The sequence below is a fragment of the Phyllostomus discolor genome, chromosome 12, assembly GCF_004126475.2.
Source record: "Phyllostomus discolor isolate MPI-MPIP mPhyDis1 chromosome 12, mPhyDis1.pri.v3, whole genome shotgun sequence".
NCBI classification, from domain to species: domain Eukaryota; kingdom Metazoa; phylum Chordata; class Mammalia; order Chiroptera; family Phyllostomidae; genus Phyllostomus; species Phyllostomus discolor.
Window position 1 is genome coordinate 35,177,101 of NC_040914.2, and position 22,518 is coordinate 35,199,618.

Consider the following 22,518-nt stretch of genomic DNA (forward strand, 5'->3'; position numbering starts at 1 on the left):
ACCCCCGGGGGGGGGGAGAGAGACTCCTGGCAGCCCCTTCGCGACTCACGCGCACTTGCACTCGCGGGCGCACAAGCGCGCTCCCACGGCCCCTCTCCACGTTGAAGGAAGGGGTTTTCCTCCAAAGCTGAGAAGCCATGGAGAGAGACACCCTGGTTGTTTTCCTACTTTGGGCTCTTGCCTCTGCTCCCTCCGTTCCGGCACCGTCCCGCCCGGGGTTAGGGGATCCGATCTGTGGCTCCGCACAGCCCCACCCCACGGGCTGCCTGGGGTCTGGGCGCCCTTGGTGGCCCCCTGGGGCGCCGGCCTGAGCTGCGGGGCCCAGGGCTCCACGCGGACCGGCCGCAGGCGGCAGCTAGGACTCCGGGCGGGCGGGGTGCTGTGCGCAGGGCACCGGGCACCGGCCGGGACAGCGCTTACCTGAGGCGGCGGCGATGGCGACTGGGCTGGGCGCGCGGGGCGGGAGGGACGCCGGCGGGCCAGGGCCTGGCGGTGCCACTGCCCTCCGCCCCCTGCGCTCCGGCCGCGCGCGCGGGGCCGGGCCGAGCCCAGACGCACTTCCTCAATCCTGCCGCCGCCAGCGGGCGGGGAGGGCGGGAGGCGGACTCACGGGCGGGCGGCGCGAAGAGCGCGCAGGGCGAAGATCCGCCGCCGCTGCCACCGCCGCCGCTTCTCCCGGAATCCGCACGGGGAGTCCCCCAAGGCTGGCCCGCCTCAGTTTCCCTAGCTGGCAACCAGAGGCGGTCAAATTCACCGCTCCTGCCCGGAAGATGATAGAGCCCACGGGCTCTTCTGACACGTTGCCCCCACCAGGTCCGGATGCCCGCGGGGCCGGCGTGGCCATAGGATGGGCCGGTTCTTGGCCCGATCCAGTTTCCGCTGCGCTCCGCAGCCGAACCCGCGGACTCCCCTCTGACTTGCGTGTACTCTCCATTATGCTCTGGCAGTAAACAGTAAAAAAAGGCAGGGAACATTTATTTGTGCTCAACTCTGCAGGGCAATGCAGAAATCTGTGTTTTTAAAGCGGCAAAATTTGCAAACCGCGCCACTCCCATTACGTGAATTTACTCACTTAGGTATGGGTGCGTACCACTAGGTCACTGTTCGGTGATTTATTTTAAACTGGAGCTCTTTGGGGGACGTGTAGGTAAAACATGGTAGGACGTTGGCGATCGATTATGTTTCAACCTGATCCAAGTGTGTTCATCACCCTGCGGAGGCCATTACCGAAACGCAGAGCATCAAGATGCACGTTCACGCTGCAGGCAGGCGTCGGACTCTGCCCGGGGCGCCCAGGGGAGAAAGAGAAGCCTGCTTGGACCGTGCGGAGGCTCCTCGCATGCAATGCCACGACTGGGACATTCCTAGGATTTAGCGTGAGGCACAGACACAAACCGCCACCACCCTCTCTGGCATTTCACCAAAGCGGGGCAGCCAGAGGGCCGCCCCACGTTTGAACGGCTCCTGGGGACCCTGGCGGGCTGGGGGACCACGGGGTAGCCTCGCTTTGCTCCTTAAGAAACTGCCCCTCCAGATCTCCTGCCACGGGGCGCCCTTCCAGAAGACTGGATGCAGCTTTGCAATCCTGTCCTCACCAATGCGATCTTCATTCCATTCTGGAAAACACACACACACACACAAAAATCCCCAAAAGAATCAACAGTACGATGGCTGCGGAAGAGTCCCTAATAATGTGCAGGGCGTGGTGGCCGCAGTGCTGAGTGAGCGAGCCCCTCCACCACGGTGCTGCGCCTTCGGGGCGTGCGGCCGCGCCATCTAGCGGCGCGGTGAGGAAGCGCACGCCCAGCGTCGGGGCAGACAGGAACAGGCGTGGACGCTTCGGATTCTGGCAACTCAACTTCCCTCTGATACGAGATTGGGAGAACAGGTTAGGAATGCTTGCAATGTAGAAAACAGCCGGGACACCTGGCACACAGGTGGCCTCTTTCGAGTCGGTTCTATCGCAGCATTTAACTCTATTGATTAGGATGAGTTAGTCACAGATTCGCCTGGGGAAGTTTGCTTACAGGTCCGTTTCTTCCTCTTGACCCCTGGTTTTCTAACCTTTGCTCCACATCCTACCTTGATTCTCAGTATCTCAAGTTGGAATGACCCCTTCCTAAGGTGGGGTCAGCTGGAAGCTACCTCCCCCCCCCCCCGCCACACCCCGGATCCAACATTTCTGCCTTCTGAAAGCATCGTGACTGTCTTGCGCCATTTGGGGTCTTCTAGTCCTGGTTGGGTTTTTTTTTTTTCTTTTTCCAGCTGGGTACTCAGTTTCCTCAGACTTTCCTCTTTAGACACTGTTTTCAACGTCCCTCATCATCCACTTTCAAACTCAGACCAGCCACTTGCTGCTAAGAGCAAGGACATTAAAATGGCTTCGTCCACCGCCACAAGAAGCTAGGACATTCCAGAGCGTGGGCTTTCAGAGAGGGTGCCCACCTCTCCCCGTGCCCCACCCCCACAGGCACACAAGTGCCTGCACGCACACACACGCACTCATGTACGCACACACAACAGCTGATCTGTGTCTCCAGAATCTCTCCCTTCAGAGGGTCACGCTCTGGTGAAAGAGAGGTCATTTCCCTAGAATTTCCTGTTCCCATTTAGACTGAGAAATTGGAGGTTTCTAAATACACGAAGGCATCCACGAGTGCTTCCATTACAAGGGGTCTGACCCAAGTGTCCCGTAAATTTTCTCTTAAAGTGTGGTGCTCTGTCACCGCACAGCCAAAGCGGTCTGGGCTTTCAACATGAAATGCACAGGTTGGACATGGGGGAACCGGACCAAGGACAGGAAATGTTCTTGGTCCAACCTCAGTGTCAGTTTGCAACTTGGTGACTGAGGCTGCATTGTTTGAAGCCTTAGAAATTTAAGGTAAATTACCTGGCTGGCATAGCTCAGTGCATTGAGTGCCGGCTGCGAACCAAAGTGTTGCAGGTTCGATTCCCAGTCAGGGTACATGCCTGGGTTGCAGGCCATGACTCCCAGCAACCACACATTGATGTTTCTCTCTCTCTCTTTCTCCCTCCCTTCCCTCTCTAAAAAATAAAATCTTTTTAAACATTAAAAAAAGAAACTTAAGATAAATTAAACCCAATACCTAAGTCCTCATGGAGAAAAGGGACAAAGTGGGGACTTGTGCATACCCTACATGCCCATGCAATGTCCCATGCCATTGTCCACACTCGCATCCTTATCAATTTATGGTAAAAAGAGACTAGGATGATAGCTTACATTTTGCCTCTGAGGCTGAGCTTGCTGCCTGGTCAACCCCTAAAATCTGGAAGTGGATTTCACACTCTGGCTTAAGTCTCCGCCTGAGCCTTGAATCGATGAACCTCGAATCAATTGAACCAATGTTATTTTGTTCTTAAGTTATTGATTCTGCTTTATCAGAAGCCATTTTGTACAGAAGGTCTAAAAAAAAGGAGAAAGGTCAGCCATAGGATGAAAATGGATCGAGTCCTTAAATGAAAAAAAAAATATGACATTTCTCAAATATCCAGCTTTATTTTAAGGTTGTTGCATTGTTAACATAATCTGTAGTTAGGATCAGAATCCCCAGGCCAAAAGATTTTTAAACCATACCACAGGAGTAAACCTTCCAAGAAGTGAAATCTAATCCTATATAGACTTCCATTTCTAAATACAGTATATTACAGAAGGTTAAATATACCACCTCTGTTTACTTACATCTATAAAAAGATACATTAACTATACCCATTATAAATAATGTACCATTTCATATTCAAGGCGTTATTGTACAATGAAAGAATAAGAATCCTCTAATGTACCACTATCAAGGTTAGTGTCGATAATTGCTTGAGATAAAAATCCTGGAAATTCAGTGTATGAGTCAAATCCTGATTTAACAAGTTACTGACAGTGTAAGTGGTAAGTGCTAACTGGTGCGGGGGGGACCGTGAAGGGTGTGTTGTGTATTTCCGGCAAGAATAATAACCCAATTTCATATAGGACTTTCTTTATACCTACACTGGTTTGGACACAGACCGTCATTTTATTATCGTCCCTCCCCCAATTGAATTCTCAAAACATAATTGAATTCTCAAACAGAAGCACCATTAGAAGAGTACTAGTTCATAACAGCCAAAAAAAGTTTGCTTTTGGTTCTTAAGAGAATCCAACTGAAGTCTGGTTTTGTTTTCTGAAAGCCACACTGGGACCACCTTCCGTTTTCCAAGTTAAAACTGTAATTGCCCAGAGAGGAACTGAGAAACTCACAACCTGTTAGGGCAGAAATCAGGCTGCTTTAGTAAGAAATCCAGTTCCCCTGAGGAGTCTGGGTGTTCTTTGCTGATTAATCATGAATTCATATCAAGATAGGACTTGAAGAAACCAGGGCTGTACAATATCAGCAGCCGTGGTAACCTCTATGTTTTACTGATGTAAAATGGGCAACCCCGCTGGAGAAACAGAGAACGACCCAGGTTTATCATCCATGAATCCAAGTGGTAGAAACGCACAGTTTGCAAAAGCGAATTACAGCTCTGGTTTGTGAAATGCGGGACTTAATTAGCCTAGGATTTGCTCTGCTGTTGTAAGTCTCAGAGCATTGGGTGCTTAGCGGTGACAGTGAGGGACGCTAGCGATGCTTTCTGTCTGAGAATGTGCCTTGGTTAAGGTAGACACGGACATTGTTTTAGATAAGCTCTTTGGGCTGGTGGTCCGGTCAAGTTCCAAAGGCAGTGTTGGTTTTAAGCTGAGTCCCAAGGTCAGTGCCAAGATGTAGTCCCGGTACACCCACCTCGTTCACACCCAAGACTTTCAGTAACCTTCCGCGGTACTCGCTTCCCCAGAGCACCCCACATGGGATCCTTGCAATTATGTTTGTTCGTTCGTTTTTTTTTTTTTTTTTTTTTTTTTAACTTAGTGCCATTTCTTTTTGGAACTAAACGGAAGGAGGGGCTTGTTCTGAGGGCAGGTGACCCCCGAGGGACCCGCAGGTATAGGGCCCTGTTTTCAGAGCATACAGGGAGGTTTCTCCTAAATTTTCCCTGAAGCAGAGTCGGTAAAGCATTTTTAAGTGACTGCTGGATACTTCAAATACCACTTCCTGTTGGCAGCGCCCCCAAGCCCCGAGCCCCGTCACTGTCTCAGGGGATGTGGTTGAAAGGGGAAGAGGGAACTATCCAACAGCGCCCCCCCCCCCCCCCAACCCCCAAGCAGGACTGCAACTGCACCCCCAACAGGAATGTGCGAGAGGAAAAAAAAAAAAAGTCGTCCCCGTCCAGTGGAAAGGTCTCCGGAAGAAAGTGGGCCAGGAAGGTCAGGAATAGCACTTTTTCTTCGGCAGGTGTGATGGGCCACATTCAGCTGTCAGATGTCGGAGGAAAGAGCCCGCCCTTCCCTCAGGGGTTCTTGTGGTCCAGTTTGATGGTGACGGTTTTTACTTCGGTGTATTCGGCCAGCGCGTATTCACCTCTGTGACCAGAAAAGAGAGGGACAAACTGAGCACGTTGCTCGGCCCTTCCCTGGGAACCGCGTTCTCACGCTGGATGCCTTAGGATCCGCTAGGCCATTTGGAATTCGTGCAAAACGCCGAAACGCGCAATAGAGCAATTGCTAGGATTGTGCTTCTGTGTGTAGGTTTAAGGAACTGGATGTGTAACTTAAGTTTAAACTTTTTGTGTGTGATGATTTTGAAATATTCAGAAGGACTAGGTTTGCCTTTAGAAAATGAAGGGGATTAAAAAGAAAAAGAGAAAAGAAAAAGAGGTAGTCCTGACTGGGTTGCTCAGTGGGTTGGAGCGTTGTCCCAAGCACCAAAAGGTTGTGGGTTCGCTTCCCGATCAGGGCACATACTTGGGTTGCAGGTTCAGTCCCTGGTCAGGGCATGTAGGGGAGGTAACTGATCGATGTTTCCCTTTCACATTGACGTTTCTCTCTCTCCCTCTCTCCCCTTCCTCTCTCTCTAAAATATCAGTGAACATATCCTTGGGTAAGGATTTTTTTTTTTAAAGAGCCGTGGCTGGTGTGGCTCACTGGCTTGAGCGCTGTTCTGAGAACCAAAGGGTCACCGGTTCGATTCCCAGTCAGGGCACATGCCTGGGTGGCATGCCCCCTCCCCCGTTTGGGGCGTGAGAGAGGCAACCACACATTGATGTTTCTCTCCCTCTCTTTTTCCCTCCTTTCCCCTTTCTCTAAAAACAAATAAATAAAATCTTTAAAAAATTAAAAAATTGAAAAGAAGAGGTGAATTACTCTGGATTTATGACTTTTAGCTGGAGACACGGAAGAGGCAGGGGCTCAATGCCACGGCCTGAGCAGTGGCCAGAGGACCCACGAGGGCCAGGGACACAGATGGCCTGAACTGGCCTCGGAGCACACAGCTGGGGACCAGCTGTAAGAAGAATGAGGCCAGGGGCGAGGCCAGGGGAGGAGGTGTCAGCACTGGACACAGGAGTGGCCGTAGCCATGGAGTGAGCGTCTGTGATGAATGTCACTGCATTCGGTGTGGCAGAGCCCCAGTGACCCTTGCCAGTACCACGTCCCCACAGGTGGGTCAAGATTCACGCACAGGGAAGAACGCTGGCAGGACAGGTAAGAGCAAAACCACTCGGAAATAACACAAAAGTCCATCCTAAGCGACCACCCATGAAACGAACAGCACAGCCAAAGCTTGCCCTGAAGAGCGTGAGAAGTAGTTCGCTCCCATTTCATCTGGAGACAGAAAAGATCACACCCCTCTGCATCTGTTATGTGCATAGAAAATGCACAAGAACCTTTAAAATTGTTTTATCCTCACCCGAGGACATTTGTTCCCATTGCTTTTTAGAGAGAGAGGAAGCGTTAGAGAGAGAACTGTCAATGTGAGAGAGAAACATTGATTGGCTGCCTTCTCGTCCACGCCCTGACCGGGAATCGAACCTGCAACCTGGGCATGCGCCCTGACCAGGAATTGAACGCATGACCTCTTGGTCTTACGGGCTGATGCTCTAACCAGCTGAGCCGCACCAGCCAGGGCCTGTGTGGATTTTTTTTGGGGGGGGGTGACTATATTACTTTCATTGCAAAGCAAAGCAAAAAACGAAGAAAGGCACCCTGAAGGAAGAGAAACTGCGGGCTTCTTCACAAGACCTGCGCAGGGACCGGTCCCGGAGTGCCCGTGGGTGGGCGGCACACCGCCAGCCCGGCCTGGGCGGCCGGGGGTGGGGAAAACCATGGAATCCACCGTCCAGCATTCCAGCAGCAGAAAAGGGAACTTATTGCAACATGAAGACATTAATTACAGACAACTGAAAATGGAAATTGGTTTTCAAGTCCTTTTCCAGGCTCCTGGTGAGTTATGTTAAAGTACTTTATCAAAAGCCTTGGGAAAATACATGCCAAGGGTCAAAAAAAAAAAAACCAACCCAAAAAACAAAAAAAGCCCAGACATTCAAAAAAGTCCCGACTGTGGCTCATCAGCAGAAATATGGACCGTGTTCAGTGGGTACTCGCCCAGCCCTGCTCTGCGCCAGGCAGAGGGGCGCTAGGAATTTGGAAGCATCATCAGGCGGGTGGGATGGGACACAGAGGTGACGCGGGTGAGGACAGGGAGCAGTAGTTGGTGTGAGCCAGCACACACTGGGAGTCAGGTGGGTCCCGCACACCCTTCCCGCTGCTTCGACATCCAAAGACATCTGCTGTGGGGACTGCAGTTCTGGCTGCGGGAGGGCTGTGCTGGTCCTCCAGCTGTCCCAACCTGCCTGGCTGAAAGCAGCCGATCAGGGAGGACCCATGAGCACATGTGCCCCATGGGCAAGACCAAAGGGCCCTGGCTGGTGTGGCTCAGTGGCTTGAGTGTCAGCCTGAGAACCAAAGGGTCACCGGTTCAATTTCCAGTCAGGGCACATGCCTGGGTTGCGAGTCAGGTCCCCAGTAGGGGGCGTGCAAGAGGCAACTACACATTGATGTTTCTCTCCCTCTTTCTCCCTCCTTTCCCTCTCTCTAAAAAATAAATTAAAAAAAAAAAAAAGGCCAAAGGGAACCTGGAAGGAGTACACTGGGGGTCTGGTCACGCAGGCCTCCTGACGAGGCACCGAGAAGGAGCCAAGATGCCCACGGTCTGTCCCTGCGGCCTCTGCCCACGACAGGCAGAGCCCAAGCCCAGCCTGGGAGAGAGCCTGTCTTCCTTGCTGAAGGCCAGGGGTTTGAGTGAATAACGACATCCTGCATGTGGCAAAAAGTGCCCTTTCCCAGTTTTGCCCATGCCCTTGTGTCCACTGTGCATCTACTGAATGTGCCCACATTGTCATAGGTGCTTCGGAGACACAGAAGCCGAGGCTGAGCTGAGTTCTGGGGTCTGACGGGGCAGAGCATGAGGGGGAGCATGGACAGGGAGAGAGGAGGGGGAATCCAGCCCAGCCCCACAGGGAGAGAGGGCCACCAGCCGTGGTGACACAGCTGTCCCAGAGGGACACACAGAGGCGGGCTGGAGCATCGCAGCATGCACCCTGCCAGCAGGCGTGGAGGGACAGAAACACTTACAATTCTCTGCCATTTCCCGACATTTTAAAGCCACCGAACGGAGCCTGTGCGTAGAGGGCATTGTAGCAGTTGATCCTGGAGAGAGAATGAGAAGACGTTACCCGGATGGAGTCCGCCTGGGTCTTGGGCGTTCCGGCTGCGAGGGGCTCGCTGCAGGGCATTGCCAAAAGAACGACTTTTTGTCACAGTTCTAATCACAGAAAACGGTGTGCTTTTGACTTCCGCCTTCTCATTCTTCCCACCAGACAATGAAATTCGAATATCCTTAAGTACAAAGCTTTCACTTTACAGGAAGGGATGACGAGAAGACAGGGAAGGAAAGGAAAATCCTGGTGGAGAGGACTAAGAATTAGATTTGACACGGACAGAATGATCTCAGAGTTCTGCTGCTGCTCGCCTGTTGGATCTGGGCCGTATTACTCAGCCTCTCCGAGCCGAGTTCACCCTTATCACCTAATATTCCCTTCAAAAGGAAAATACTGTAATCCGTAGAATTATTGGCGAAGCAGGAATCTTCCACGCATACTTTGCACAGACGCATGAGTTGCTTTTACAGTCAGAATAAGAACATAAAGCCAGAGGGAGTGAAATTGTAGGGGCACTGCAGCTGGGCGGCAGGCCCTGAGCCCCACTCTGCCATGTGCTAGCTGTAGGATGCTGTGTGACCCCAGGCAGGTCACTCCACCTCTCTGTGCCTACAGTTCCTCACATGTAGAATGGAGACGGTCATGGTACCTATCTCCGACGGGGGTCTCGAGGATCCAGCCGAGCCAAGACAGTGCTTGCTTGGCCCCTAACAGATGACTGACTAGAAGCTCTCTGTTAACACATGAGTCCCGGAGCTGGCAAGCCCGCCGCTCGGCAGAGCCGAAACCCACGCCGGCTACTCACCAGACAGTGCCAGACTCCAAGGCGGAGGCCAGCTTCAGGGCTTTGTCGAGGTTTTTGGTGAACACGGCTGCTGTGAGCCCGTATTCCAGGCTGTTCGCTCTTTGGATCACTTCTTCGATGGTTTTGAACTTCAGAATCGGCTGCACCGGCCCGAAAATCTGGGATGGATTGCAAGAATGGCAGTGAGAGGAGGTACATCGCAGTGAAACACAGAGGCGTTTTTGCCTTATAGCCTGAGTGCTCCAAAAACATGGGCAAAAAAGTCACGTGCAAGAACATTTTTAGCTACGTGTTCATTGCAATCTGAAGGGAAGGGTTCAAATGAAACAGGGATAAGAAATTACAACCCAAGGTATATATCGGGTTTCAGATCTCTCATTGACATTGGGGTGTTGGCTTTGGAGGGGCCCCTGTGTGCTCAGATGCACAAAAGGCAAACCCTTGGACATGCTTCTCGGGGAGTTGTCTCGAAGGGGGTACACGGGCACAGATAGAGGACCATGGGCCTGGACCCGTCTTGGAGTTGCGTTTTCCACCAATGAGGACGCCTCAACCTGATTCCACCCACTCTCAGGGGAGGGAGCCGAGGACACAGCCACGAGAAGGAAAAGCGAGAGCTAGAGGCTGCACATGCGTAAAGCTAGTTTTGAAGGGAGGTGGGAGTCGATTCACTGTGCGGCACGATTGAAACACCGCAGGCCGGCGCCAACCTGCCGAATACCTTCCCACGTTCCCAGGGAGCTCTTGTCATGGGTCCCAGGAGTGGGTTCAAGAGCTGGGGGTGAGGCGACCATGGTAGTGCTAGTGACCCATAACAACCTCAAGGAGAAAATCCACAAAATGCCCTTGGCAGTGATTCACTCTCTCATCCCGGGGTCTGACCACCTGGGACTGGGGCGGGAACTGGTTTCCGTCCAGCATCCGAGTGGGATTGGAAGACAAAGTCAGAGGTTCACCCCTCCCGGACGGCCTAAGCCTCCACCATTTCCAAGGATGCACATGATGGAAAATCTCGAGAGAGAATTTGATCTGTGATGCATTCTTTGAATGAACACGTGTCATTGAACTTCAGTCCGAGAGACTGAAGGCAGTATTGGGCCCTACACCTGCGATCCAGGTGAGACACACGAGCGTAATAGCCTTCCACCCCAAGATGTGTTAGGAAACGGAGAGAGATTGGTGTTCCCTAGAGGTGATGAGAGATGAGTGGACCAGGGGAGTGAGGGCATACTCTGTACCCTCTATACAGGGCTAGGGACTTCCAGAAGTGGGGGGTTGGGGGGGGCCAAGATGGCTTCCCTAAGGACCCCGATGGAAAGGGAAAGGATACACCAGACACAAAAAATGCTCCCCTCACAAAGCCACTGGGAATCACTGAGCCCCAGAGCGGTCCCCACGTGTGACAGCCCAGCCTCCCCTCCTCCCCCGCTCAGCGCCAGACCGCCTCGGCTTTGCCTGCAGCCCTGCTACCTCCTCTCTGGCAATCCGCATGGTGTCGGTGACTTCCGAGAAGACGGTGGGCTTGATGTAGAGTCCCCTGTCTTCCATGGCTGAGCCCCCACATTCCAGCTTGGCTCCCTCCTTCTTCCCGCTCTCGATCAGATCCAGGATCTTGTCGAACTGGGTTTGGTCGATCTGTAAGACACAACGGGAAGAAGTGGTGAGCTTCCTTCTGGGTGGTGGCTGCCACCTTATGCGCCCAACGGCTTTCAGGAGGGTCAGCTGTCTTGCCCCTAAACATTCTTGCCAAGTTGTACATTCATGCAGCAAATGTGCCTTGGATGCAACTGTTCCTGATGTACAATTCGAGGCTCTCTGGGGTGGGAGAGAGCTGGAGATGGGTTGGGCTCACCCTTGCCAGATGTGGGGTTTGTCCATCATATGCCTGGCCCCTCCTTGCTCCCGAGCAAATCCGTGCATAAAACCAGACCTGAGTGGCCTTATTATTTGCTTTTCAACTCGATGCATCCTGCTAGGATTGCCAGGTTTAGCCAATAAAACTACAGGACACCCAGTTAAATCTGAATTTCTGAAACCCAGGGCATGATTTTTCTGGTAGAAGTATTTCCCAAACAGTCCTTGGCAAATAGTTATGCTAAAAATGTATTCACCATTTATTCGGCCTTCCAATCTAACTGGGTGCCATGTGTTGTATCTGGCAATGCTGCACCCTGCTCACAGGGCACTGTGGGTCAGGAGAACAGTTGTTGGAAGTCTCCGCCCGTGGTGCAGAGGAGAAGAAAAAATGAAAGCTGCCCACCTGACTCAGCAGCACCCCTGGAGACAGAGTGGATGAGGCTCAAGGTGGGCTGGAGGGGCTGCTGCTCCTTGGTGGGCGGGGAGCCAGCTCACCAGGAAGCCCCCAGCATCTGACACCTGTTCTAGGGGTCTCCCCAGCTGGATCGCGCCCTGTTCCACCAGCCTGACACCAAGCTTATGGGTGTGGTGCCCACCCAGCTGTCAAACGGCACCCCTTTGGGGGACTGCCTCATGGTGCAGGGTGCCTTCCCCACCCCCACTGGTCGTCTTTCCCAAATCCATGGCGGGGGGGGGGGGGGTCTGGTCTTGACCATGACCCTGCTGCTAGCCCCACCTCTTTGACTAGGAGAGAGAGAGCTTTGATAGGTTTGCTGTAGCTGAGCTTTTTAGATAGAAAATCTGGTTTCACTTAAACAATTTCAGTTAAAAAAAAAAAAAAAGCAAACCCAAAGGTGCGTTTGGTTGGCTCTCACCGAGGAACAGGTGGGCTTTGCGAGAAGACGTAGGCATCAACCATACCCATCAGTGACCAGTCCACGCATGAAGCGTGGTCACGCGTTAAAATGCCAAGGCGGACTCCTGTCTCACACCTTCCACCAGGATAAATTCCAGACAGACCAAAGACTTGACCAGGGACAATGAGAGCAGAAATGTTTTCAAGTTCTCTCACAGGTGAGACTTGAACCTGTAAACTTGGGGAGCTGATGGCATGTCTGTGACTCAAAATCCAGAAGCCAAAAGAACAAACGAACCAAAAAAAACCCTGACAAATTTGAGTATGCTAAAAAACAAAAAGGCAACAACATCATAAACAAGTCAAAGGGGAAAATAAATGGGAAAAAAAATCCGCCAGCCATATCACAGAAACGGAGCCAGTCTCTCTGGGGCGTAGACAGTTCCTAGAAGTGACGAGAAAAATGACGAGCGACACCACAGCAAAATACACCCACCGCGGGCGCAGCCGAAAGAAAAGGAAGCACAGGTGGCTTCTGAACGCGTGACAAGGCATTGCACCTGACTCACTGTGAGAGACATGAGCACTGGAAAGCCAAGTGGGATGCCGTTTCTAACTATCCGACGGGCGACACCCCGCATTCCGCGAGTGAGTCTGGATGGACAGACCAGCTCCTCCTGCACGGCCGGTGGGGGCACGCACCGAGCTGCCCTCTGGGACGTCCATGCGGCAATGCTAGTACAAGCGACAGGTGCGCTCTGGCCCAGCAGTCCTGCTCGGGGAACCTGTCCTGTGGGTTCCCTGGCACGTGTGCGTGGAAGGACACACTCGGTGGCATTGCACGTCACCGCATACACCCACGAGTTTGCGTGACCATGCCCCTGGGACGCTGGCGGGTTCTTACGGCAGAGTTCTAGGCACGTGGGGCAAAGGACAAGGCAGGTCCCCACGGACTCAACCCAAATGCTCTTCTGGTTTCTCAGTAGGGGGATGGAGACTCAGGTGCAAGACAGCTCAGATACCACCGTTATCTTTCGGGTAGAACGGGGTGGGGGGGATCAGAGTATATCCCTGTGGGTGCTGGCAGACGCATGAAGAAACTGTAGAGCGGCACCCCAGAAACTGAGCATGTGGGGTACCCAGCGGGGGAAGGGAAGGAAGCGGGCTCAAGAGCGGCTTTTCCACGTGGTTGGGGTGTTGACCCACCCACGGGTGTGCACGCCCACTGAAAAATGTCATTCAAGCGACTGCCACCGTGACGCCTCAGGGTGTCCTCAACTTCCCTCTGGTGGGACTGCGTCTTGAGTTGGAAGTTGCAGGTGTGACTCTCGCCTCCTGCTGGGAGACCACAGGGCTTTTCCAGCCTCAGCAGACTACAGGTTCTGGGCGGCCGCTGGCCAGGGAAGACCGGGCCCCACGCCCAGCTGTCCTGCAGGCCGTCCTGGGTCCCCACGGACCGCCCTATACACACCCAGACTCGACTCTCCCTGGCAGGTCCGGGCGAGAGAAACACGGCCCCGGCAGAACCGGTCAAAGGCTGCCCTTGGCCCCCGGGGGAAGGACACCAGATCATCAGCCTGCCAGGCAGCCTGCGTGATGTTTACATGCCTCGCAGCTCAGTTGCCGAACGAACCTGAGTGATTTTGGAGCGTCCCAGCCCGTGGTTTGCCTGCAGCGAGCAAGGATCTAGGTCACGGCGCTGTTTGACGGGCGTGAGACAGACCCGACTATTTAGACAGCTGTTCGTCCTCCCCGAGTCGAATCTTATTAACGTAGATGAAAAAGCACTTTGGGGGGAAGAAAAAACCCCAAGAGCATCCTAAAATAATACGCTGAGGTCGGGCGGCTCTGAGTGAGCTTTCAGGAAGGACTTCCAGCGGAGGCATCAAAAGCACCGATGAAATCAACACCCGTCCTGCCTGGACTGCCGTCCTGGACAAGGTTTCTCTCTCTGGCTTCCAAAGCCAAGCCCGGCGGAGCCTTGGAAAGAGACTTACGCATAATGAGGGGGTAACAGAGTTTCCTTCAGCCCAGGACCCGCCCACACAGTTTCCCGTGGGGTCTGGATCCGCTTCCCAGTCACCCACCGCGGATTGGGTTCATGCCTAGGGGCTGGGTTTGTATGCAGACCTGAAACCCAGCCAAGGCCCCTCCGTGTCACTGACAGCGCGGGCAGCGCTGACCCCAAGCAGAGGGACACTGCTCTCAGCCAGGGTCACGTGGCATCAGAGCCGCTGAGCGTGTGGGCTGGGGCACCGCCAGGGCAGGCACCATGGCCAGAACGCACCTCGTGCGTCCCCCAGCCACCGCACCCCTGGCAACTCACGCACCGTCATTCACGGCTGCTCAGATGGGGGCGGGGGGGGGGGGGCTGTCATTCATTATTCATGCTCCCGGCTCTAAAAAATAACAACATCCTCGCTGCCTTGAAATGATCAAAACAGCCATCCATCACTCCCAGTTTCCAGCCGAGGAAACTGAGGTTTGGAAGGAGCGCGTGACCTTTCGTGCGGTCGCAGGGCCAACTCTGTGCCCAGATCGGCAGCGTCCCGTGTAAACACGCGGTGTGGCGGGTGGGCGGGCGGCGAGCCGCCGAGTCCGGACACGTGATTTGAAACTTCCTGGCCCGGGCAGGTCTTTGGCTGCAGGCGCAGCGGGCTGCCGCTGAGCTCTGTTTCAATAATGCATGGGATGGTCAGGCCGCCCTCTTTTAAATATTTATCCATGGGCTGGACTGCGTCGTGAGGGAGAAAGTGATACGGGATGTGCCCTTTTAAAGAGGTTATAAAACCCTGTGGTTACGATCATTTTCATTTTGCCGCTGGCTTCTCAAACCAGGCCCCCCCATTCCCCTCGCCCCCCCCCGCCCCCAGGTCCCTGCACTGGGATGTTGTGGTTTCTGATGCTTACCCTCTATAACGCCCGTGGGCTTGAGGGCATCTGGCTGAGGCCACCGGCCCCAGGCGCTGCCCCCACCTGTGTCAGCTGCCCTGTGGTCAGGTGACAAACCCTCTTCTGCGGGAAGACCAGCCAGGCAAGAGAGGCTTCTGCCTGGGGCTCTCTCTGGGTCACCCTGGTGGCTCAGGGAAGGGGCAGCAGTCTTGTGGTCGGAGGGTGTAGGCACATGGCCTTCCAGACCGGGGACGGCCCCCACTCCTGGCGAGGCCCCGAGTTTGGCATTGTTTGCTGCAGAAAGCAAAGCCTCTTTGTGTCCAGCCCCATTTCAAAGCCGCACTGAGACCGGACGGAGATGCAATTGCACCACCATCGGTCGGCATCTTGGCGGAAGCCTCAAGTGGGAAGGCAAGTCAGCCCCCTCTTTGGCACTGGGGGGGCCCTGGAATCACAGCGCACCGGGGCGGCCCAGGCCGGGGTCCGAGGGGCTACCTGGCTCCACCCCCAGACACACACCGAGGCTTTCCGCACATCGGGAGGTTACCTGGGGCCCCTGCTCTGTCCGGGCGTCGAAGGGGTCTCCGACGGACCGTTTCTTGGCGTACTCCACGCTCCTCCGGACAAACTCCGGGTAGACCTGCTCCTCCACGAACACCCGGGAGGCGGCCGTGCAGCATTGGCCTTGGTTGAAGAACACTCCCTGGTGGGCGCACTCCACAGCCAACTCCACTGCAGGGACAGGGACGGAGGAGGTTAGACCGGGAGGCTGGGACCGGCCGCAGCGGCTGCAGATCTCACTGTCTGCACGAGAACACAGGCTCCGGGACCCCAGCCACGAACTTGGTTCTCAGCGTGTCCCAACCACGGAGGACGGGCACAAGGACTCTGGGGTCCGCTGAGTTTGGGGTTGAAGAGGTCCCCACGATGCTCCTGAGCTCAGAGAGCATGGCAGCCCCCATTTCACTGGCTCGTGACCCCCTTTTTTTGGAGGACTGGCATCCTCTACTCTTTGCTAAGTATTGGGATAGGCCAAGGGGCAAGGACTGTTGAAGGAGCCCAGATGTCCCGCCTTGGGCGGCAGGAAGGGTCTGATTCAGTGACTATAACACCGTGTGTGACTTTTAAGAGTTAAAAAAGGGAGAGAAAGCCCTGAGTCTGTCGGACGAGGCCTGGGTCTGAATTGCAGAGAATCGGAGGCTGAATGGCACTGAATTAAAACCAGGGACTGAGACGGAGCTAGAGGGTGCTTAGAGAGTCAGATTTTGGGGACCAGCTTTGTGGCTACCAATGCTAAGTGGGGTGTCTTTTACATTGGAGGGCTGCTGAATGTACATCCCCCTCTCCACCACCACCACACACACTGGTACTTTCCTCTGCACAGAGAAGATGCAAGGACCCTCCTGGGCAGGTGCACTGCCGGGTGATCCACCCACATCCAGCATCGCTCTTGGGGTAGCTCCAAGCAATGCTGCCCTTGGCTTTGAGAGCCAGGCTGTCGCTCACTGGCTTCTCCGTAAGTCGGTGTGGGGTCCAGGATAGCATCCCAAGGTTCCCGCCCCTCCCCGCACCTCCCATTGTTGGTGCCGACTTAAACACGCCCTTCCTCCCAATGAACTAGTTTGTTTCCTGGCGGGAGCCGGGGTGGTGGCCGCAGCAGTGGGGGCTGGTGGCATGTGGTCATTGACCCCATACCGGGCACGCCAAGGACGTCAGGGTTTCACTGTATGGACCAGCACGGCCCCCTCAGATGGGGGAGGGCAATGTCCGACCCCCCCTCCAGCAGAAGGAGTCTTGGGTTCGAGCTATAGTTTTCCTACTGAGAGGAAAAGTGGAGGGGGGGTGTGGGGGGGAACTGAGGTGCAGATGGGGAACCCAGAGAGGGCAGCACTCAGCAAAACAGGAGTCCTGGCCCTCTTCGGGCCTGGCGTCTGGACACTTCGAATGTGGGTCCCAGGGCAGCAACGCCCTCGAGGCTCCAGAAACCATTAGCAACAGTCTGGGTGCTTCCTCGGGGAAGCGCCGGCTCGGGGAACATCATAATAGCAATAGTAACGTATAACAATAAGCAGTCTGCTCTCACAGTCCTCTCTCTCTCACGGAACACCAGCTCCAAGGCCAGCCAATGCATCCGCCACTGACGCATCAGAGAGAAACCGCACTGAGGACATTTTTCTCAGGGATAGTTGCCATTCCAAGCTTATCTGAGTGCGGAATGGGAGGCTTTGTTCTTGCCCGGAAGGAATTTCTGGCACACAGGAGGAGCAGGTGGGGGAGGCTGTGGCTTGCAACAGGTAAACAGGATGCTGAGTGGCTTCAGGGGAAGAGGTGGCGGTGGAGGCCAGTTCGAGTCTCTGGAGAGCTTGAATGCACTCGAGAGAGACCAGCTCGGAGGGCAGAATGGATAATAAGTGGGACCCACCTGCCCTGTCCCTCCTTTGCTTGTCCCTCCTTTGTTTGTCCCCCGTCCCATCCCTTCCCGCTCAGGGGTCTCTGAGAAGAAGCTGACCTTGTCCACAGGGGATAGGAAGGTAAACTCAACCTTGAAGGGCAGAACCAGGCCGCCCCCTGGTGACCACCTAAGACATATCTCCCTGCAGTGGAGCTTTCTCTCTGCAATAAAGCTGGTGTCTCACCCCATCACCGATGCCCCAGGGTGGGAAGCACCCCCCCTCACGTGCACATGCGTGTTGTGGCTGGTTCTGAACTGGGCTGAGGAAGTGTGGAGGGACTACAGAGTCCCCCACAGCCCAGCAGAGCCTGGTGGGGGGTGGGGTGGGGGGGGACTCACAGTCGGCGTCGGCACACACAATGCAGGGGTTCTTCCCCCCAAGCTCCAGGGTCACCCTCTTCAGGTTGCTCCGGGAAGCGGCTTCTTTCACCAGCTTTCCAACCTTCAGGATGACAAGCAGACCAGATGACACCTCGGACGTGGCCCAAATGTCTGGCTCCCTCCCCTGGCTGCTCCCAGCCCCTGAGACCTTCATATCGCCGGCACCCTCGGTCCGAGCTGCTCCACGCGGCTCGGGGTGGAGTGGGAGGCCTAGGGAGGCCCAGTGATGCACCCACAGAGACACAGCTGGCCGGTGGAGGACCTAGCCCCTCCGCTGTCCTGGGGACCAGCCCTCCCAGAAGCTTGCCAGTCTGGCTAGAATGGGAGAGGGTCCCAGGGGACCAAGGGCAGCCCCTCTACCTCTCACTAAGAAGGGAGAGTGTTCTGTTGGTCTCTCTGGTAGAGCCAGAGGGAGCCGCTGAGAGTTAGGGAGTCAGGGCGGCGGACCTGCAGGGTGAGGAGCTGGTTCTCTGGAAACGCACACGGAGGCTGGGGCCTCGGCAGGGGGTAGGGAGCATGTGTGGGCCGTGAAATACCGAGGACCCTTACCGACCCATGGTGCTCAACCTCCCGCATGTCCCTGAACGGTCCCTGCTGTCATCTCATGCACTGCTAGGGGGTAGGTTTGGCTCAGGACCCCTTGGTGACTTATCTTGGGGACAGAAAAAGCCAGGTGCCATGGAAGACTCTCAGAGACCAAGGTGCACACAGGGGCCTGTCTAGGCGGGTAGCGAGAGGCAGGGCTAGGTTCCTCCGGGGCTGAGGCTGTTCCCGCAAACTAGGTGTGAGGGCACTTTAAAAATGCGCCAGCTCGCCCTGGCCGGGGTAGCTCCGTTGGCTGGAGCATCGTCCTGTGCACCCAAAGGTTGCAGGTTCGATCCCCAGTCCAGGCACGTATGGGAGGCAACTGATTGATGTCTCTCTCTCTCTCTCTCTCTCTCTCTGTCTCCCTTCCTCTCTCTCTCTCTCCAATCAGTGAACCTGTCCTCAGGTGAGGATGAAAAATAAAAATTGGCCAGCTCCTGGGTGATGGCTGGACCCAGGTCTGAAAGAGGCCCACAGTGAACATGACTGCCCCCAGGTGGACAACAGAAGCTAAAGCTGCCTGCCCCAGGCTGGCGACTCCTTGGTGGGGCCAAGGGGTGGGGAGCCACAGAGGCTGTCTCTTGTCCCTGACTTTGGCTGCTGAGGGAGGGCACCCCCTGGCCGGACCCGTGAGCAGCCCCGAGGTCTCGGAGAGAGGCCAGGCGGCAGGGACGGGATGGGGCTGGTTTTGCTGCTGGGTGAAGAACTGGGAAGACTTGGCGGGGGGGCAGCCAGAGGCCAGGGGCCACTCCTGGCATCTCTCTGTCCCTCTGTCTCCCCAGCTGAGCCAGGAGTGAGGCTGTTGCTGCCCCGTTCAGCCTGCCGTTACCTGTTTTAATGCCGTACAAGGGCCCAATTCTATTCCCTCTATGGCTCCCTAATAATGCTCCCCGAGTCGTGCAGCTGGTGGTGGGAGAGGGACTTGGGCTCCTGGCTGCACTCTGCTAGAAGGAGATGGGGACACTGATTGCATGAGAAGTTTTCATTCATTTCTTTTCTTTTTCTTTTTTTTTTAATCCTTACCCAAGGACATGCTTATTGATTTTTAGAGAGAGGGGAAGGAAGGGAGGGAGAGAGGGAAAGAAACATCGATGCAAGAGAGAGATATCGATCAGTTGCCTCTCACATGTGCCCCGATTGGGGTCTGAACCCGCAACCTAGCAATGTGCCCTGACTGGGAATCGAACCTATGACCCCTTGGTCTACAGGACAATGCTCCAACCAACTGAGCCACAGCAGCCAGGGCCACTCATTTCTGTTTTAAGTGCAGAGAAAGTACTGTGCCATTGAAAGTAATCACACAGACTGATACATGTAAACAAAGGGAGAAGTTCTCATCTCCTTTCACCCTAGGACACCCCACTCCCCGCGCCCCCGCAGGGGTGATTGTGGCGAGAGTTTCCGGGAAATCCTTTTCAGACAATTTCTATTTCTCTCCACAAACTTGAACTAATGGAATCGTGTTGTATACTTCCCTACAGTTCACTTTTCTGTGTTTCATCAAGCGATCAGGGCAGCTTTCCTTGCTGTAAAGGCTATCAACATTGTACAGAATATGCCCTGGCTGGTGTAGCTCAGTGGATTGAGCTCTGGCCTGAGAACCAAAAGGTTGCCAGTTCGATTCCCAGTCAGGGTATATGCCTGGGTTTCAGGCCAGGTCCCCAGTAGGGGGTGTGCAAGAGGCAAGCACACATTGAAGTTTCTCTCCCTCTTTTTCTCCCTCCCTTCCCCTCTCTCTAAAAATAAATAAATATAAGTTTTAAAAAATAATAAAACAAAATACATTAAAAAAGACATTGCACAGAATATCACATAGTAGGAAATACAAATACTCATGAGATTACTGCTCAAAGTTGTTGCTGCGAAATGGAATTTCTAAATCAAAAGTTCTGCACACATCCAGATTTGGGGGGGTCCTGCCACAGGACCCTCCACCTTAGGCACAGTGAGGGCCTATCGTCCCCTCACCTCGGGTACAGCCCAGACTCCCATTTTTTTCCAATCTGACGGACAAACAAAGGAAGAGTCCAATTTGCATATGACTTTGCATTTCCCCGATTACCAGTGAACTAGGTCAAGCTCATTGGGCAGTCGGCACTTCTCTCCTCTGAGCTGCCCGCTTTGCCACCATTCACCTTGTGGTCTTTTTTTTTTCATTGATTTTTAGGAGCACTTTACACATTAGGGACACGTGCCTTTGGGGAGCTGTGTACATTACGGCTGTCTTTCTCCCAGCGTATTTGCCCTTTAACCTCAATCACGATGTTGATCTCCATAAGGCTACTTCACAGTGTTATTTCCTCTTATCTATTGTTTCTCCTAAGGCTTCTGGGTCCTACGAAATATTTATTTAGTTTGGAAACGGGACCAGTGATTTTCAGAAACTGTTATGTACAAAAACGTGGCCAGATTTCAAAGGAAAATGGAGTCCTAGCCCCACTAAGGATACGTCCCCAGCTGTCCAATCAGACTGCGGTGGTCACAGTGACCAATGGCCAGTGGGGTGGGGGTGGGGGTGGGGGTGGGGGGCGTTACCTCTATGGAGCCGGTGAAGGCGATCTTGTTGATCTGAGGGTGAGACGAGATGGCGGCTCCCACTGTGGGCCCGAAACCCGGCACGATGTTCACCACGCCTGGAGGGAACCCGACCTGGGGGACACCGAGACGGCATTCAGGTAGGAGAAGGGACCGGTGCCTAGCATGGACCCCCGCTTCGCCCGAGAGAGTCATGGCTAAGCGATGTCCCCACGCAGTGTGGCGTCCTCACTGGGAAGTGTGGGCCCAGGTCACCTAATCACTTTGGGACCCAAGCCCCGTCGGCCAGGGGGGTGGGGAGCAGGCTGGGCCAGGATGAGGGTCCACCCCTCCTCCCAAGCGGCGGCCCTCTGTAGCAGAGCACTCTTCACTGTGTGTGTGTGTGTGTGTGTGTGTGTGTGTCTGTGTCCGGGCAAAGGGACACCTTGGCCACAACCCCCAAGGATCAGAGTCAGCTGTGAGATACCCCTTCCGAGTGTCCATTTTCATTCCTTAAATCTGCCCCTTTCACGTTCCAAATGGCAACATGATGTCACCCCTTCCAAGTTCTCGCTTGTTGGACTCGGGTCACCCCCGGCCCGCCTGGCACTTCCTACAGGTAGAGGCTGCCGTTTCTTTCCCATGCATGCCTCGTGCTGTGCACGCACGGGGCCTCTGGGAGATTAGCCGAGGCCAGGCCAGGGGAACGAGGTAGGGGTGCTCTGCCCCACGCACCCGAGGTCTTACCTAAAACTCATTCTGTGAGGACATGGTGCTTAAGACTTTCCTCTCCCCAGACACTGTTTTTTAACAGTTGGGGCTGCAGGATCTCTACGTCCCATCAATAGGACTTATTTGTGCCCTGCATTACTGGTCAAAGAAAGTGGGGAATGGGTGACGTACTGGCCGTGCCCCCAGCTTTCCATGGAAGCGAGAGATTTCCTGAGTCTTGATCCTGTTAGCTCTGCTGAACAGCGACTGAGAGCTAAATGAATCTCCCCTCCCATCCCTCTTTCCTTCCTGTTTCTTCTTTTAAATCTTTGCAACACAGAAGCTGGGGACAGAGTGCCTGACCCGTGGGTCTGCCCCGTGTGTCTGGAGGGAGGTGTCCCTTGGGGTCCCCTGTGTCCCCCGAGGGGCAGTTGCCCAGGAGAGGAGGTTGGTTGTTCAGAGAGCAGAGCCCTGGTGAGCATGGCAGGGTGACAGCCACTTCCGCTGCCGAGATCACCCCTCCAAGGGGAACCCGGACCCTTTCATTCACCACGAACGCAAGACCCCCCCAAACCTCCGAATATTCAGCCCCCTCCCAAGTGACTCTCCCACAAATTCTCGGCAGAAAACGTTCGGCCCTCAGGTAGGTGTGAGCGTGAGTTTCCTCATGCAGCTCAGTGGGAGGGGTGGAGTTCCTTCTAGATCGGTGACCACGGGCGGCAGAAGGAGCGGGAGCCGCCAAGAGAAACAGGCGTCATCCCCTTCCCACGCAGCCGTGACTGGGCCCGGCTGTCACGCACAGGTACCACTCGGCGGGGCGGCTTTATCTCGGGACGGTGGCCTGCTTCCCGGGGGTGGGGCCGTTATCGGGAACACATAATA

At 54.7% G+C, this 22,518-nt stretch overlaps 2 protein-coding genes across 3 annotated transcripts in view; both read right to left on the reverse strand.

Moving 5' to 3' along the window:
- The window catches only part of LRRK1 (leucine rich repeat kinase 1), a 105,369-nt gene extending 104,798 nt beyond the window's left edge, over window positions 1-571 (reverse strand). For both annotated transcript variants that reach the window (XM_036012951.1, XM_028502292.2), the window contains exon 1: window positions 421-571. The gene's annotated coding sequence lies outside the window, so the exon portion shown is untranslated. The remainder of the gene's footprint in view (window positions 1-420) is intronic.
- Window positions 572-3,492: 2,921 nt separating this feature from the next.
- ALDH1A3 (aldehyde dehydrogenase 1 family member A3) overlaps window positions 3,493-22,518 on the reverse strand; it is a 32,997-nt gene continuing 13,971 nt past the window's right edge. The window contains exons 7-13 of the mRNA XM_028502309.2: window positions 20,947-21,060; window positions 17,785-17,887; window positions 15,541-15,725; window positions 10,859-11,023; window positions 9,389-9,546; window positions 8,498-8,572; window positions 3,493-5,449 (exon numbers count right to left, since the gene is read on the reverse strand). Coding sequence (XP_028358110.1) covers window positions 5,377-5,449; window positions 8,498-8,572; window positions 9,389-9,546; window positions 10,859-11,023; window positions 15,541-15,725; window positions 17,785-17,887; window positions 20,947-21,060 — 873 coding nt within the window. The 3' untranslated portion in view covers window positions 3,493-5,376. The remainder of the gene's footprint in view (window positions 5,450-8,497; window positions 8,573-9,388; window positions 9,547-10,858; window positions 11,024-15,540; window positions 15,726-17,784; window positions 17,888-20,946; window positions 21,061-22,518) is intronic.